At 44.2% G+C, this 15,801-nt stretch overlaps 1 protein-coding gene and 1 long non-coding RNA gene across 2 annotated transcripts; both read left to right on the top strand.

The window, feature by feature from the left end:
• Window positions 1–2,235: 2,235 nt before the first annotated feature.
• On the top strand, window positions 2,236–3,367 carry LOC125548088 (chitinase 10). Its single transcript, XM_048711768.1, has 2 exons — window positions 2,236–2,751; window positions 2,843–3,367. The coding sequence occupies exons 1-2, from the start codon at window positions 2,282–2,284 to the stop codon at window positions 3,207–3,209; spliced, it is 837 nt and encodes a 278-aa protein (XP_048567725.1). The 5' UTR covers window positions 2,236–2,281; the 3' UTR covers window positions 3,210–3,367.
• Window positions 3,368–4,675: 1,308 nt separating this feature from the next.
• On the top strand, window positions 4,676–6,880 carry LOC125548087. Its single transcript, XR_007300898.1, has 3 exons — window positions 4,676–4,982; window positions 5,095–5,347; window positions 5,596–6,880. It is a non-coding gene; the product is annotated as an uncharacterized LOC125548087 (long non-coding RNA).
• The last annotated feature ends 8,921 nt before the right edge of the window (window positions 6,881–15,801 follow it).

Below are 15,801 nucleotides of genomic sequence, written 5' to 3'. Positions count from 1 at the left end.
TCAAAGTCAACTCTTAAATCTTAATACTTTGCAACTGAAACCTACGCTCTCACTCACAAAATCATATATAGCCAATAAGTATATATATAGCCTTAGAGTATCTACAGCCGGACTTGGCAAATCCGACCTCTTCGACGCCCACGGACGCGACCGAGTGCGTCCGCAGACAGTGACCGACCACTCCTCATACATGGTGCTATGCATCCGAGTCTTTCATATTTCATCCCCTAGATCCATACGAACCATGCAAAATAAACCTATGTATTACGACACGCTACCTACTACGCTTCGTCGTCGGAGATGTCCATGACGTCGGTGCCGGCCGCCGGGTAGATGGGCGCATAGGAGGGCTCCGGCTCCTCCTCATCATCATCCATATATGCGAGCATCTCGTCGGCTTCCACGGCGTGCTCCGCCTCCTGCCGACGACGGCGTTTGGCCTCTGCCTCCGATTCCGACAGGAGGGAATCGAGGATGCATGCTGCTCCACCTGCAGATCCGCGTCCCCAACATCCCCCACATCCTCCTCCTCCTCCTCCTCCTTGTCAACCTCTTCCTCCTCCTCCTCCTCGTCAACCTCCTCCTCCACCACCTCCAAGTCCTCCTCGGGATCGACCGCCTCCGGAGGTAGCCCCACAGCGAACCGGGCTACGCGCCTTATCCGGATTTGCTCAAGGAGTTGCAGCCGGCGCTCCTGTGTTAGATATGGGTAGCTCGTTACCCGGCGGGGTGGGGGCATGGCTACTAGTGGTGGCGGACGGTGATTGGAAAGTGCGGCGACGGACGGGAGGGGTGAGGTATGGACGATTAGGGTTTTTGTGCCGACGGTCGGCTTAAATAGCCAGGCTGGGGCACTACGTGGCCTGCCGGAGCGGTGACATCGGTCCGACGAAGGAGACGAGCTTTGGACCGCTAGGTTTCAGAGTGTTTTCCTATGAGACCCTATCTGATGTGGCGGACGCGCCCGGGCATTGCTATATCCTCCCAAGATTTGAGGGGATATGAGGGATGCTGGTCAGTCCGGGGCTCCGGACGTTTGAGGCCCGTTTGAGACATTCGTCTGGGTCGCTTTTTTATGACCGGTCAGTGAACAGGGTGTCCGTCCGGACGTTTGAGATGAGTTTGGAGCACCCAGCTGTAGATGCTCTTAAGGAACCATGCCGTCTGACTCTGCCCAAGGGCCTTCCGAAACTTAGAGCCTGCCCTTGATTAGATCTTGATATTGTTTTCTCGCAAAAAGAAAGATCTTGATATTGTTTTCTCGCAAAAAGAAAGATCTTGATATTGTATTGTTGTTGAGGCCGGATGTAATCGGTACCATTTTCCTTTTTGGATGGAAAAACTATGCAGCCTATTACTCAAGAACGTTACATTCGGAGGTCACCATCTTCACATTAATATATACTGATTTTTGTAGGGGGGGAAAGGTGAAAGGAAGATAAAAAAAATAAAGGTCGGCCGTGATTTGCAGGCCGTGCACATATCTTCCACTCTATAGCAGTCAACGCTTGCTCTAACAGACACGCATGCTCACCTCCTTCGAGAAAAGAACAGATGCATTATATTGCAGCACTAACCGGTCGTATTGCGCCAACGAACTCCACTCATCATGTAAGCTGCTGACCTGGTTTAGATTAGATGCCCTGCGCTCCCGCATCCATGCTGAATGGTCTTCCTATTTGCTGCAATGATTTCCCAATTTCCGGCATGTAATGCTTGGACGCACCACAGCTCCACTTACAATCCATAATCTATAGCTGAATCTTCTGGATTTGTATAGCTCCACTTGCCAATTCAACTAGGAACAAATAGGACGCAGTCCGTCCCCCATGTAATAACGTTTGTTGCTTGGACGCCCATCCATGGCCGTTTCTTGGTCAGACGACCACTGTGCCGTCGCCGTTACGACCTCTTCCTCTTCCTCTCGCTCCTTTCTTTACTCAGCCTGCCTGCATGCATGGCCTGTGCAGGCAAGAGCTGCGGCATGGGCGCTCCGCTTGCTTCTGTTACACGTCCCGGTGGTGATCGAGAGCGAGGCCCAGACCGGCTCGCACTATCCTCTGCCTTGCGCTGACATGATCAAGATCAAGTCAACCGATGGTGGCGCGGTCGACGGCCGCGCCACTAGCTGCATGCGTCGCCCCCACCCACCACACCACTGCCGGCCGCCGTTGTCCCATCCCCGTGTCCTCATGCCCCTCCACCGGTAGAGCCAGCGGATATATAATGCGCACGCGTGTCCTCATGCCGAGCAAGCAGCCAATAAGCACTCACTCCAGCAATGGCATCTCAGGCTCGCGAGCTCCGCTTCCTCCTCGCCGTCGCCGTGTTCTCGGCCGCCGCGGCCGTGGCGGGCGCGCGGTACGGCGCCGCCGGGCAGTGCGGCCCGGTGGGGGCGATCGTCACCGAGCAGCTCTACTCGTCCCTGTTCCTGCACAAGGACGACGCCGTCTGCCCCGCCAAGGGGTTCTACACCTACGCGTCCTTCATCCGGGCCACCAAGAAGTTCCCCAGGTTCGGCGCCACCGGCGACCTCGTGACGCGCAAGCGCGAGATCGCCGCCTTCCTCGCGCAGATCTCCCATGAGACGACCGGCGGCTGGGCCACCGCGCCGGACGGCCCCTACTCCTGGGGCCTGTGCTACAAGGAGGAGATCAGACCGCAGAGCAACTACTGCGACGCCACCGACAAGCAGTGGCCCTGCTACCCCGGCAAGTCCTACCACGGCCGAGGCCCCATCCAAATCTCATGGTACTGATAAATCCCCCGAGTCTACCTGCAAATTTCACCCATGGCGCCGGCACACGTGCTGATCTCTGACCTCTGGCCGGCTGATGAACAGGAACTTCAACTACGGGCCGGCGGGGCAGGCGCTGGGGTTCGACGGGCTGCGGAACCCGGAGCTGGTGGCCAACTGCTCCGACACGGCGTACCAGACGGCGCTGTGGTTCTGGATGACGCCCAGGGAGGCCAAGCCGTCGTGCCACCAGGTGATGGTCGGCGAGTACTGCCCCAGCCGGGCCGACGTCGCCGCGAACCGCACGGCCGGGTTCGGGCTGGTCACCAACATCGTCAACGGCGGCCTCGAGTGCAACATCACCGAGGACGCGCGGGTCAACAACCGGATCGGCTTCTACCGGCGGTACTGCCAGGTCCTCGGCGTCGACGTCGGGCCCAACCTCGACTGCGCGCACCAGCTCCCGTACTAGCCCGAGGGAGTAGCCTCACGTTCCTCGACCGGGAGAAAACCATAGCCTCACGTGCTAGTTGCTTGAATTTGTAGTTTAGTTAAGCCTACAAAGAAAAACACTTGTATTTTGTTAGTAATAACAAATCTAATAAATTAAGGTTTCTTTCTTAAAGAACATTGATCGTACTATCAACAAGTGAAATTGAAGCAAGCACAAATGACAAATATCCTGAGCAAATTGAAAGCTACACCAAGATTCTCTAAAGTCTTCGTGTCTAACTTCATTGTTGGCACTTAATTGTGCTTTCTTGTATTCGACAACGATTTTTATTTTATCTTTTGCGGGAAGTATTTGACAACAAAATTGTAGAGGACAAGCCCCACAAGGTGGAGTGACCTTTTTTTTTAAAAGAGAGGGGCTTGCTCGCCAATAAACTAAGACCCTTACAGAATGAGTGCAAAGTAAAGTGAACCAAAACATACAAGATCACAAGTGTCCAAACAAAGTGGCGCATCGCTTGCAAGCTAGACACTAGGCCTAGGAAATAACGTGGGTCGCCCACGGAGAGTCCCTGAATGGAAGAAGACGATCACATGATGGCTTCCCTGGCCTACATTGTCCCGTCTCGATGCGGCACGAAGAGCTTGACACTTTGCACAAAGATTGCTGACAAGACGATCATGTTGTGGCCAGTCTTGTTGTTTCCCCAATGCTCTCTAAAACTGTAGAAGGACAACAACTTAATACACAAGATCGGTCGGATGCTTGAATTCAAGACCTTCCATTGGTTTTCAGCATTCCAAAGTGGCCATGCTAATGCAAAAAATCCCACCCAACAAATTTTTTTATCGTTTTTGTGGATCCCTTGCATAAGTTTATGGAATTCAGCAAACCTAGCCGGATTTCACAAGCAACCCGTGGTGTGTCTCGGATCACACTCCATACAAATTTGGCCACTATACATCAAAAGAATATGTGGTCACAATTTTCATTGAGGCCGCACCAAATACAAGTGCCATCCTCTAGGCCATGTCTCTTGAGCACCTGATCCCCACTTCGGATTCTGTTTCTGGCAACAAATTCCTTGCCTTACCCATTACCTCATAGTGCCTAGTAGATATGAAAATATCTCTATAAAGAGAATCCATGGAGCGCTTGTAGAACTTTGCCTCTAGTTCCTCAATTATCATAATAACTTTTTCTTTTTCATAAGAAACTTTGCCTCTAGTTCCCCGATTACCCATTACCTCATAGTCCCATGAATATAGAATGTCCATAGCTCGTAGAACTTTGCAATATGTTTCTAGAAGCGGCAATTCGGTGCTCGAGCTCAGCTGCACCTGATATCTTGTTCGTTGGCTGATGCGTTGGGATTGGGAAAAGAGGGACAGATGTGTCAGAGCTGGTTCGACCGAAAAGCGGAATACACCCGCTATACGGGCGTGCACAGTGGTGGCTGTGGGCCCAGTTCGTACGCGTGGGTTGTGTCCGTTACGGCGGTGTGCTGAGCCTAGGAGCAGAACGTCGGCTTGGGGAGCTGAGCCATGGACCAGTTCGTCGTTAGTAATGGAAGTGGATGAGAAACCAAACCAAGCCGTCTAGGCTCCCGGGGGAAGCACGCACTTGTGCTCTTGAGGCCGGCAGTCGGAAATTAAATTAAGGTTGTAGATGGTTCTGATGGAGGCTGCCTCATGGCTCGCCGGGAGTTTGATTTGAAATGGCGGCTGATTCTACCGGCGACGAATCCATGGAGGCCAATGGATTGGAGTTCCTGCTAGATCCAGTCAACAGGTGCGGTACCAGCTCTTCACTGTGGTCGATGCCATTTTTGTTACGAGTTTGGGGCATAGTTTCGTCGCGATTTTGGCTGCGGTGATATAGTTTCGGAGTTGCTTCGTTCCAGGTTCCCCCTTCGTGAAGAGTTCGCCGACAACCTGAGCATCCATATCGGGTTCCCCCTGCTGTGCTGCCGCGAGTCGGAGAGGATCAGGTTGTAGCAGAGGAGTCGAAATGCGCGTGAGGCTGCGCCCAGGGGGTCGGTGGCCGTAGCCCGCAGAGAAGTGGATGCCAGGCCAGATGAGGAAGAACACTTCGCCTATGCAGTCAACGTGGTCCACCGGGAAGGTGAATCCCGAAGCTCCAGGATAGACGAAGAGGTGACGAACTGTTGATAATTTTCACCACTGATTCGCATTAGTATAGTACTAGGTGAGAAAATTTTGTTGGGGCTACGTGCGTATAAATTTAATTGTTTAGACGCTTCAATTAAACCAACTGCTGTCGCTCATCTATGGTTGTGAAAAATTGCTTTTGCTGTTCATTCCTTTTTGTGTGGGTGAGTGTCCAGCAATGGATTTTTTGTTGCAGTCCTAAGCAAACTGAGTTAGCTGTTCACTCGTTACAGGCTACGGCTGGGCAGTGCTCCGCCGGATAAAACTCCATGCCCATCGACAGTTCCTGATTCAGTCAATACCGATGTCTCAATACTGATGTAAATGTTCAACCACTTGAGAAAAATGTTTACAACTCGTCGACGGTTCCTGATTCAGTCAATTTAAATGCTGATGCACATCAATTTATCTGCACAAACATTTTTTAGGGACTGTTTTGTCCAGACATATGGTTCTCATTTCCATAAAATTTCACCAAAATTTCATATCATTTAGTAGGCATAAGAATAAGAATATATATATTTCGCTCAAAATGGCATTGCGGCAAAATATTTAAGTGAACGTGAATTTGAGCAGAATTAAAATAGCACACAAATTTCATCCAACTCTGGTTCAGTCAAATTTAAGTTAGAATTTTTGTCACTCGGCCAAACTGAACCGAAATAACAATCCAGTTGATTCCAGTGATGGCCCAATTCTGATTCCAGTGATGGCCCAATTCTGATTCCAGTGATGGCTTTGATAAAACATTTCATAGATCCAAAGTACATTATGGTCAACTGTATTTCCTCGTCATAGAATATCTTTAGTGGATTGTTAAGCATTGCGACTTCTTTTTGTTATCTTTATCATTATTCTTTGTTGCTATTGCTGCTACTGCACATTATATTTTCTTAAAACACTTGCTTCTTGGGTTGATCCATGAGGATGATGGTGCAGCAGCCATTGTACTTAAGAACTTAAAGGTTGATCTCGGCAACATACGCAACGAGGTAAATCCACATTGTGAACTGATAACCAAATAGTTAAGTCTTTTACTTCCAATTCTCTGTTGGTAATCTCACAGATATGAATTACTCCCTCTGTCCCAGAATATAAGAACGTTTTTGACACTATACTAGTGTTAAAAACGTTCTTATATTTTGGGACGGAGGGAGTATGTTGATTCTCTTAGGTTATCAGAATGATTGCTGACATGTCTGAAGATCAAACATGTAAAGACAGCTATCGCGGAAGGCCTTGCGTAGCACATTGCCACCTGGGATGTGCCTGAAACAGTTGAAGGGAAAACGATTTGTGTCCATTGCATCTCTTGTGCTAAATATCTTATCCTAGAGTAATTCAGGTTAATATTAGTTTGACGTTGTTCCCAACAGATTTTCCAATTCCTGTGATAATCATTGTATTCATGGCTCTTGTCCCTTAACAAAATTGATGTGCAAGTTCCAGCTGGTTCCAATCAAGCTAATGGCTTTTCTTCTGGTACTTTGATGGCTTAATTAATTGGGAGGATCGATACCTCAAAACAGGAGTTCGTGTGCAGAACCAACTCAGATGAGAAATTCTGAATTTTTCAATGCTCATTTCATGTATTTAATATTCTGAAATGTTGAAGATCTGTACTTCTGGTTATTAATATGTGTTTAAAATAATTATTCAAAGTAAAATCTGTGTTTACAATAACTGTGTTCACCTTATATACCTAGAATAACTATTCACAGTAAAATCTTGATGTGTATAGCAGCTACTCCCTCCGTTTCAAAATAGATGACTCAACTTTGTACTAACTTTAATATAAAATCAGTACAAAGTTGAATCATCTATTTTGGAACGGAGGGAGTAGTATGCAAAGTTGATCATGGTGCTACCGGGAGGCGCTTGCAATGTTTTGTTCTCCGTTGACCATATCAGCTTGTAAAATCAATACAGTACAGACTAAGCAATACTGCATATTGGCCTTTCCTGACAGATGTTTGGTGTTCAGTTTATAGAAAAGTTTGCCAACAAAATTATTCAGTGGCAAGACTATTCATCGGTTGCATAGCAGCGGGCAGCTAGTTGCATAGCAACTATTATTCTATACTACAAAGCAGCCTGGCACAGCAGGCAATGAACTCGCGGACGCGGAGGTTGTTAATCCTGCAATTAGCGCTTGCAGACGGTGCCAAAGATGGCGGACACGTCGCAGACTTCCTCTTGCATCCTGAATCGCGAATGAGTGCTCATAACGAATTTTGCAGTGTGATTAGACCTGAGCTTTTTTTTAGGTGAATTAGACCAGAGTTTTTTTTTAGGGGCAATTAGACCTGAGCTAGGATTAAGTTTTGACTCCCCTAGGAATCCACAGATGAAACTAGGTGTGGGGAAGACGAAGTAAGCTGGCTGAGGTGGAAAGCCTGTACAGCAAGGCCCAGGAAAACATCAGGGCCGTTAGCGTTTTCTATGGACCGGGACGGTGCTTCCCCAACAAACAACAATAAATGAGGTGGGCCTGTTTTTATTTCTGAGCAAATACGCAGATATACGGGAGAGAAATACTGCCTAGTGCTGCGATCTCGAGGTAAAGGGATGCCTGGGATATCGGGAGCATCTGAGCCCGTGCTCAGAATTGAATTTCCGTATGTTTCTCTCTTTCTTAAGGAACCAAACATAAGAAAGTAAGCACTCTATATTCGTTCTTCATATCAAGTCTCCATCACCTACTCTAACCTTCTTAGAACCCATCCCAAGAGGAAACATGGTCAGCAAGAAAAGTAACTAGGGGCTGAAAATGTAAAAAAAAATGGAGTTTTCGATAACTTTGCAAAACTAAAGGCACTAACAAGGATAACAAACTACAATTAGGCGAGATGTAAAACAAGGAAGATAATAAAGGTGATGCAAAGCCTATTGCAAAAAAATGTACCTCTCCGACAATGGCGCTAGAAAGGTTGACTGCTACTAACGGTGATAATTTTTGTTGGGATCCCCAGCGTGGGAGTTTGTAGTACGCATCAAGCTTTCTCTTAGTGAGAAACCAATATATCAATCCATCGAGGCATTGGTATCCTGCAACAGTTGAATTTTCTGCAACACAAATAAAACTTTGCTTGTGTCCCGGAAAGGTCTAACAAGGGTTGGCAACCCTTACTAGTCTTACTAGTTGCAGAAGGCAGTTAAAAGATTGGGTAGTAGATAGTATTTTTGTATTTTCAGAATAAAAAAAGGGAAACAGCATGTAAAAGTTGTTAGAAGGTACTCCCTCCGTTCTGAATTACTTGTCGCAAGTATGAATGTATCTAGATGTATTTTAGTTCTAGATACATCCATTTCTGGGACGAGTAATTTGGAACGGAGGGAGTAATTCTTATGCTAAAAACTAGACCAAGGTTCATAGGTTCACCAATTGTAAGTTTAACTCTCCAAAGCATGAAAGTGTGGTAATTAACATAATCATATGAAAGCACAATGAAATGTTTCATGCTCATGCCAGACATATGAATATGTTATTCTACATAGGCAGTTCATCTGTAATACAATCAGACCGATGCATCTTATAGTTAAATAGCTCGTCCATAGATTGAGATCCCTCTGCACCATCTGGACATCAAGTGTGAACACACGTAATTGCTTCGAGCGAGATTGCATATTCTTGTGTTTATGGGATTCCATTGAACCCTCAAATAAACCTTAACTCTTAGGGACAAGAACTCTATACAAGCTTTTTTCCAGTTTATGTCAATGCGGTAGATTACTTGAAAGCTTTATCTCAACTAATGCAGAATTCTTCACTAATAATTATCGATCTAAATTGGCCAAGAGTAGACAAGCAACTGGAAAGAAATATATATCTATAGATCAAATAATATGGCATACATATATCTGAACATAAAGAAATAATTCATCACATGATCGACATCACCGCTACAAATACATCAAGTTAAACATAATCATGTAGGGCGGTTCATATGGTATTGTATTCAACATCTAAACACATCAAAATGGAGAGATTACAACTTTGGCTATTGTCATGAACCCGTGGTCCAGGGGGTGGACTACCACACAACTCATCTTAGAGCGCAAGGATCAAGGTTGGTGATGATGAAGATAGCTTCTCCCTCAGCCAGAGTTTCAGATCAGGGCTAAAAACGAAGATCGTCTCAAAAGCGTGATGTGGCGGCGGTGAAAATGATCGATAATCAGGCTGAGGGGTTTGGACATAGGAGGAAGCCTAGGGGTGCCCACGGGCCGCAGGTGCCCCTCTAAGGTGGACGCCTACACCCCATGGGGTCCACTAGGGGTTGGTTCTTGGCCCTCTGGTCCTCTCCTAGCATGAAATTCTAGAACCAATATTTGTTTATCTTTTCTCGGACTTATTCTGTGGTACTTTCCTAAAATTCCAAAAACACCTAAAACAAGATATGTCACTGTGCAATGCATTAATATATTAGTCCAATAAAAAGTATACCCAAAGTGGAGGTAATTAATATTAATGTAGCATAAATATTTTAAAAATTATAGATATGTTGGAGACAGATCAAGCTCCCCAAGCTCTGAGCATGACTCCTCTTGCCCCCCCCCTCCTCCCTAGTTCCATGCTAATAAGCCTCAAACATATCTATATATTTTTATTGTTTCATGCTATATTTTATCATTTTGGCATAGTTTTAGTACCAATTTTTAATATTTTTCTGTCTAACCTATTAACTCAGTGTCCAATGTCAGTTGTTGCTTTTTGCATGTTTTTGGACTTGCAAGAAAATCAATTTTACAGAGCTCCAAAAATTCTGAAAAAAAATCAAGAAAATTTTTTGAGTCGAGAATCTTCTAGAGAGCCCGGGCACCACGAGAGGGGACCCTTGTAGGCCCCACACGGCTAGAACACACTGCCAGGGGTGGCTACATGGTGGACCCAAGTGCTCCCCTGGACCGCCTTTCCACCGCCTGATACGTCTCCAACGTATCTATAATTTTTGATTGCTCCATGCTATATTATCTACTGTTTTGGACATTATTGGGCTTTATTATACACTTTTATATTTTTTTGGGACTAACCTACTAACCGGAGGCCCAGCCCAGAATTGCTGTTTTTTTGCCTATTTTAGGGTTTCGAAGAAAAGGAATATCAAACGGAGTCCAAACGGAATGAAATCTTCGGGAACGTGATTTTTGGAACGAACAAGACCCAGGAGACTTGGACCCTACGTCAAGCAACCAACAAGGAAGCCATGAGGTAAGGGGCGCGCCTACCCCCCTGATACGTCTCCAACGTATCTATAATTTTTTATTGTTCCATGCTATTATATTATCTGTTTTGGATGTTTGTGGGCTTTATTATGCACTTTTATATTATTTTTGGTACTAACCTATTAACCTAGAGCCCAGTGCCAGTTTCTGTTTTTCCTTGTTTTAGAGTATCGCAGAAAAGGAAAATCAAACAGAGTCCAATTGACCTGAAACTTCATGGAACTTATTTTTGGACCAGAAGAAGCCCACAGAGTATTGGAGATGGACCAGGAGAGTCCCGGGCTGCCCACAAGGGTGGGAGGCGCGCCCACCCCCCTGGGCGCGCCCCCTGCCTCGCGGACAGCCGGGAGGTCCACCGACGTACTTCTTCCTCCCATATATACCCATATACCCTAAAAACTTCGAGGAGCACAATAGATCGGGAGTTCCGCCGCCAGAAGCCTCCGTAGCCACCGAAAGCCAATCTAGACCGGTTTCGGCACCCTGCCGGAGGGGGCAATCCCTCTCCGGTGGCTATCTTCATCATCCCGGTGCTCTCCATGACGAGGAGGGAGTAGTTCTCCCTCGGGGCTGAGGGTATGTACCAGTAGCTATGTGTTTGATCTCTCTCTCTCGTGTTCTTGATTTGGCACGATCTTGATGTATCGCGAGCTTTGCTATTATAGTTGGATCTTATGTTTCTTCTCCCCCTCTACTCTCTTGTAATGGATTGAGTTTCCCCTTTGAAGTTATCTTATCGGATTGAGTCTTTAAAGATTTGAGAACACTTGATGTATGTTTTGGTGATCAACTTGCGGGTTCCGCCCATGAACCTATGCATAGGGGTTGGCACACGTTTTCATCGTGATTCTCCGGTAGAAACTTTGGGGCACTCTTTGAGGTTCTATGTGTTGGTTGAATAGATGAATCTAAGATTGTGTGATGCATATCGTATAATCATACCCACGGATACTTGAGGTGACATTGGAGTATCTAGGTGACATTACGGTTTTGGTTGATTTGTGTCTTAAGGTGTTATTCTAGTACGAACTCTAGGGCTGTTTGTGACACTTATAGGAATAGCCCAACGAATTGATTGGAAAGAATAACTTTGAGGTGGTTTCGTATCCTACCATAATCTCTTCGTTTGTTTTCCGCTATTAGTGACTTTGGAGTGACTCTTTGTTGCATGTTGAGGGATAGTTATATGATCCAATTATGTTATTATTGTTGAGGGGACTTGCACTAGTGAAAGTATGAACCCTAGGCCTTGTTTCAACACACTGCAATACCGTTTACGCTCACTTTTATCATTCGTTACCTTGCTTTTTTTATATTTTCAGATTACAAAAACTATTATCTACCATCCATATACCACTTGTATCACCATCTCTTCGCTGAACTAGTGCACCTATACAATTTACCATTGTATTGGGTGTGTTGGGGACACAAGACACTCTTTGTTATTTGGTTGCAGGGTTGCTTGAGAGAGACCATCTTCATCCTACGCCTCCTACGGATTGATAAACCTTAGGTCATCCACTTGAGGGAAATTTGCTACTGTCCTACAAACCTCTGCACTTGGAGGCCCAACAACGTCCACAAGAAGAAGGTTGTGTAGTAGACATCACCCCCAGGCGTGCCCTCCACCCTCGTGGGCCCCCTGTTGCTCCACCGACGTACTTCTTCCTCCTATATGTACCTACATACCCCCAAACGATCAAATACGGAGCCAAAACCCTAATTACATCGCCGTAACTTTCTGTATCCACGAGATCCCATCTTGGGGGCTGTTCCGGAGCTCCGCCGGAGGGGGCATCGATCACGGAGGGCTTCTACAACAACACCATAGCCTCTCCGATGAAGTGTGAGTAGTTTACCTCAGACCTTCGGGTCCATAGTTATCCCCCTCTATTTTTGGATCTCAATACAAAGTTCTCCCCCTCTCTTGTGGAGATCTATTCGATGTAATCTTCTTTTGCGGTGTGTTTGTTGAGACCGATGAATTGTGGGTTTATGATCAAATTTATCTATGAACATTATTTGAATCTTCTCTGAATTCTTTTATGTATAATTGGTTATCTTTGCAAGTCTCTTCGAATTATCAGTTTGGTTTGGCCTACTAGATTGATCTTTCTTGCAATGGGATAAGTGCTTAGCTTTGGGTTCAATCTTGCGGTGTCCTTTCCCAGTGACAGTAGGGGCAGCAAGGCACGTATTGTATTGTTGCCATTGATGATAACAAGACGGTTTTTTTATCATATTGCATGAATTTATCCGTCTACAGCATGTCATCTTGCTTAAGGTATTACTCTGTTCTTATTAACTTAATACTCTAGATGCATGCTGGATAGCGGTCGATGTGTGGAGTAATAGTAGTAGATGTAGGCAAGAGTCGGTCTACTTGTCTCGGACGTGATGCCTATATACATGATCATACCTAAATATTCTCATAACTATGCTCAATTCTGTCAATTGCTCAACAGCAATTTGTTCACCCACCGTAAAATACCTATGCTCTTGAGAGAAGCCACTAGTGAAACCTATGGCCCCCGGGTCTATCTTCATCATATTAATCTTCCAACACTTAGTTATTTTCATTGCCTTTTATTTTACTTTGCATCTTTATCATAAAAATACCAAAAATATTATCTTATCATATCTATCAGATCTCACTCTCGTAAGTGACCGTGTAGGGATTGACAACCCCTTATCGCGTTGGTTGCGAGGATTTATTTGTTTTGTGCAGGTGCGAGGGACTCGCGCGTAGCCTCCTACTGGATTGATACCTTGGTTCTCAAAAACTGAGGGAAATACTTACGCTACTTTGCTGCATCACCCTTTCCTCTTTAAGGGAAAACCAACGCAGTGCTCAAGAGGTTGCAAGAAGGATTTTTGGCGCCGTTGTCGGGGAGGTCTACGCAAAAGTCAACATACCAAGTACCCATCACGAACCCTTATCTCCCGCATTACATTATTTGCCATTTGCCTCTCGTTTTCCTCTCCCGACTTCACCCTTGCCGTTTTATTCGCCCTCTCTCTCTCTATCCTCCCTCTCTTTCTTTATTTGCCTCTCTTTGCCCGTTTCTTGTTTGCTTGTGTGTTGGATTGCTTGCTTGTCACGATGGCTCAAGATAACACTAAATTGTGTGACTTTACCAATACCAACAACAATGATTTTATTAGCACTCCGATTGCTCCTCTTACCGATGCTGAATCTTGTGAAATTAATGTTGCCTTGCTGAATCTTGTCATGAAAGATCCGTTTTCCGGCCTTCCTAGTGAAGATGTCGCTACCCATCTAAATAGCTTCGTTGGTTTGTGTGATATGCAACAGAAGAAAGATGTTGATAATGATATTGTTAAATTGAAGCTATTTCCTTTTTCGCTTAGAGATCGTGCTAAAGCTTGGTTTTCGTCTTTGCCTAAAAATAGTATTGATTCGTGGAATAAGTGCAAAGATGCTTTTATCTCTAAGTATTTTCCTCCCACTAAGATCATCTCTCTTAGAAACGATATTATGAATTTTAAGAAACTTGATCATGAACATGTTGCACAAGCTTGGGAGAGGATGAAATTAATGATACGTAATTGCCCAACACATGGTTTGAATTTGTGGATGATTATACAATTTTTTATGCCGAATTGAATTTTGCTTCTAGAAATCTTTTAGATTCGGCCGCGGAAGGCATTTTTATGGAAGCCACTTTAGGAGAAGCTACTAAACTCCTAGATAATATTATGGTTAATTATTCTCAATGGCACACTGAAAGATCTACTAATAAAAAAGTGCATGCGATAGAAGAAATTAATGTTTTGAGTGGAAAGATGGATGAACTTATGAAATTATTTGCTAATAAGAGTGTTTCTTCTGATCCTAATGATATGCCTTTGTCTACTTTGATTGAGAATAATAATGAATCTATGGATGTGAATTTTGTTGGTAGGAATAATTTTGGTAACAACACGTATAGAGGAAACTTTAATCCTAGGCCTTATCCTAGTAATTCCTCTAATAATTATGGTAATTCCGACAACAATTCTTATGGAAATTATAATAAGATGCCCTCTGATTTTGAATCTAATATTAAATAATGTATTACTTCGCAAAAGAATTTCAATGCTTTGATTGAAGAAAAATTGCTTAAGATTGATGAGTTGGCTAGGAACGTTGATAGAATTTCTCTTGATGTTGATTCTTTGAAACTTAGATCTATTCCACCTAAGCATGATATCAATGAGTCTCTCAAAGCCATGATAATTTCCATTGATGAGTGCAAATAAAGAACCGCTAGGATGCGTGCTAAGAAAGATTCCTTTATAAAAGCATGTTCTTCTAGTTACATGATAATAAAGATGAAGATCTAAAAGTTATTGATGTGTCCCCTATTAAATCTTTGTTTTGCAATATGAATCTTGATAATGATGGGACTGAATATGATCCACCTTTACCTAGAAGGCGTTCCAAAAATTCGGAGTTTTTAGATCTTGATGCTAAATTTGATAAAAGTGGGATTGAAGAGATCAAAACTCTAGATGTTAATGAACCTACTATTTTGGATTTCAAGGGATTTAATTATGATAATTGCTCTTTGATAGATTGTATTTCCTTCTTGCAATCCGTGCTAAATTCTCCTCATGCTTTTAGCCAAAATAAAGCTGTTACCAAACATATCGTTGATGCTTTGATGCAATCTTATGAAGAAAAACTTGAGTTGGAAGTCTCTATCCCTAGAAAAATTTATGATGAGTGGGAACCTACTATTGAAATTAAAATTAAAGATCATGAATGCTATGCTTTGTGTGATTTGGGTGCTAGTGTTTCCACGATTTCAAAGACTTTGTGTGATTTGTTAGGTTTCCGTGATTTTGATGATTGCTCTTTAAACTTGCACCTTACGGATTCCACTATTAAGAAACCTATGGGAAGAATTAATGATGTTCTTATTGTTGCAAATAGGAATTATGTGCCCGTAGATTTTATTGTTCTTGATATAGATTGCAATACTTCATGTCATATTATTCTTGGTAGACCTTTCCTTAGAACGATTGGTGCAATTATTGATATGAAGGAAGGAAATATTATATTCCAATTTCCGTTAAGGAAAGGCATGGAACACTTTCCTAGAAAGAAAATTAAATTACCTTATGAATCTATTATGAGAGCCACTTATGGATTCTCTACCAAAGATGGCAACACCTAGATCTATCCTTGCTTTTTATGCCTAGCTAGG

The sequence above is a fragment of the Triticum urartu genome, chromosome 3 (assembly GCF_003073215.2).
Source record: "Triticum urartu cultivar G1812 chromosome 3, Tu2.1, whole genome shotgun sequence".
Lineage (NCBI taxonomy): Eukaryota > Viridiplantae > Streptophyta > Magnoliopsida > Poales > Poaceae > Triticum > Triticum urartu.
The sequence above is the reverse complement of the archived record's forward strand: the minus strand, read 5'-3'. Positions and strand labels throughout refer to the sequence as shown.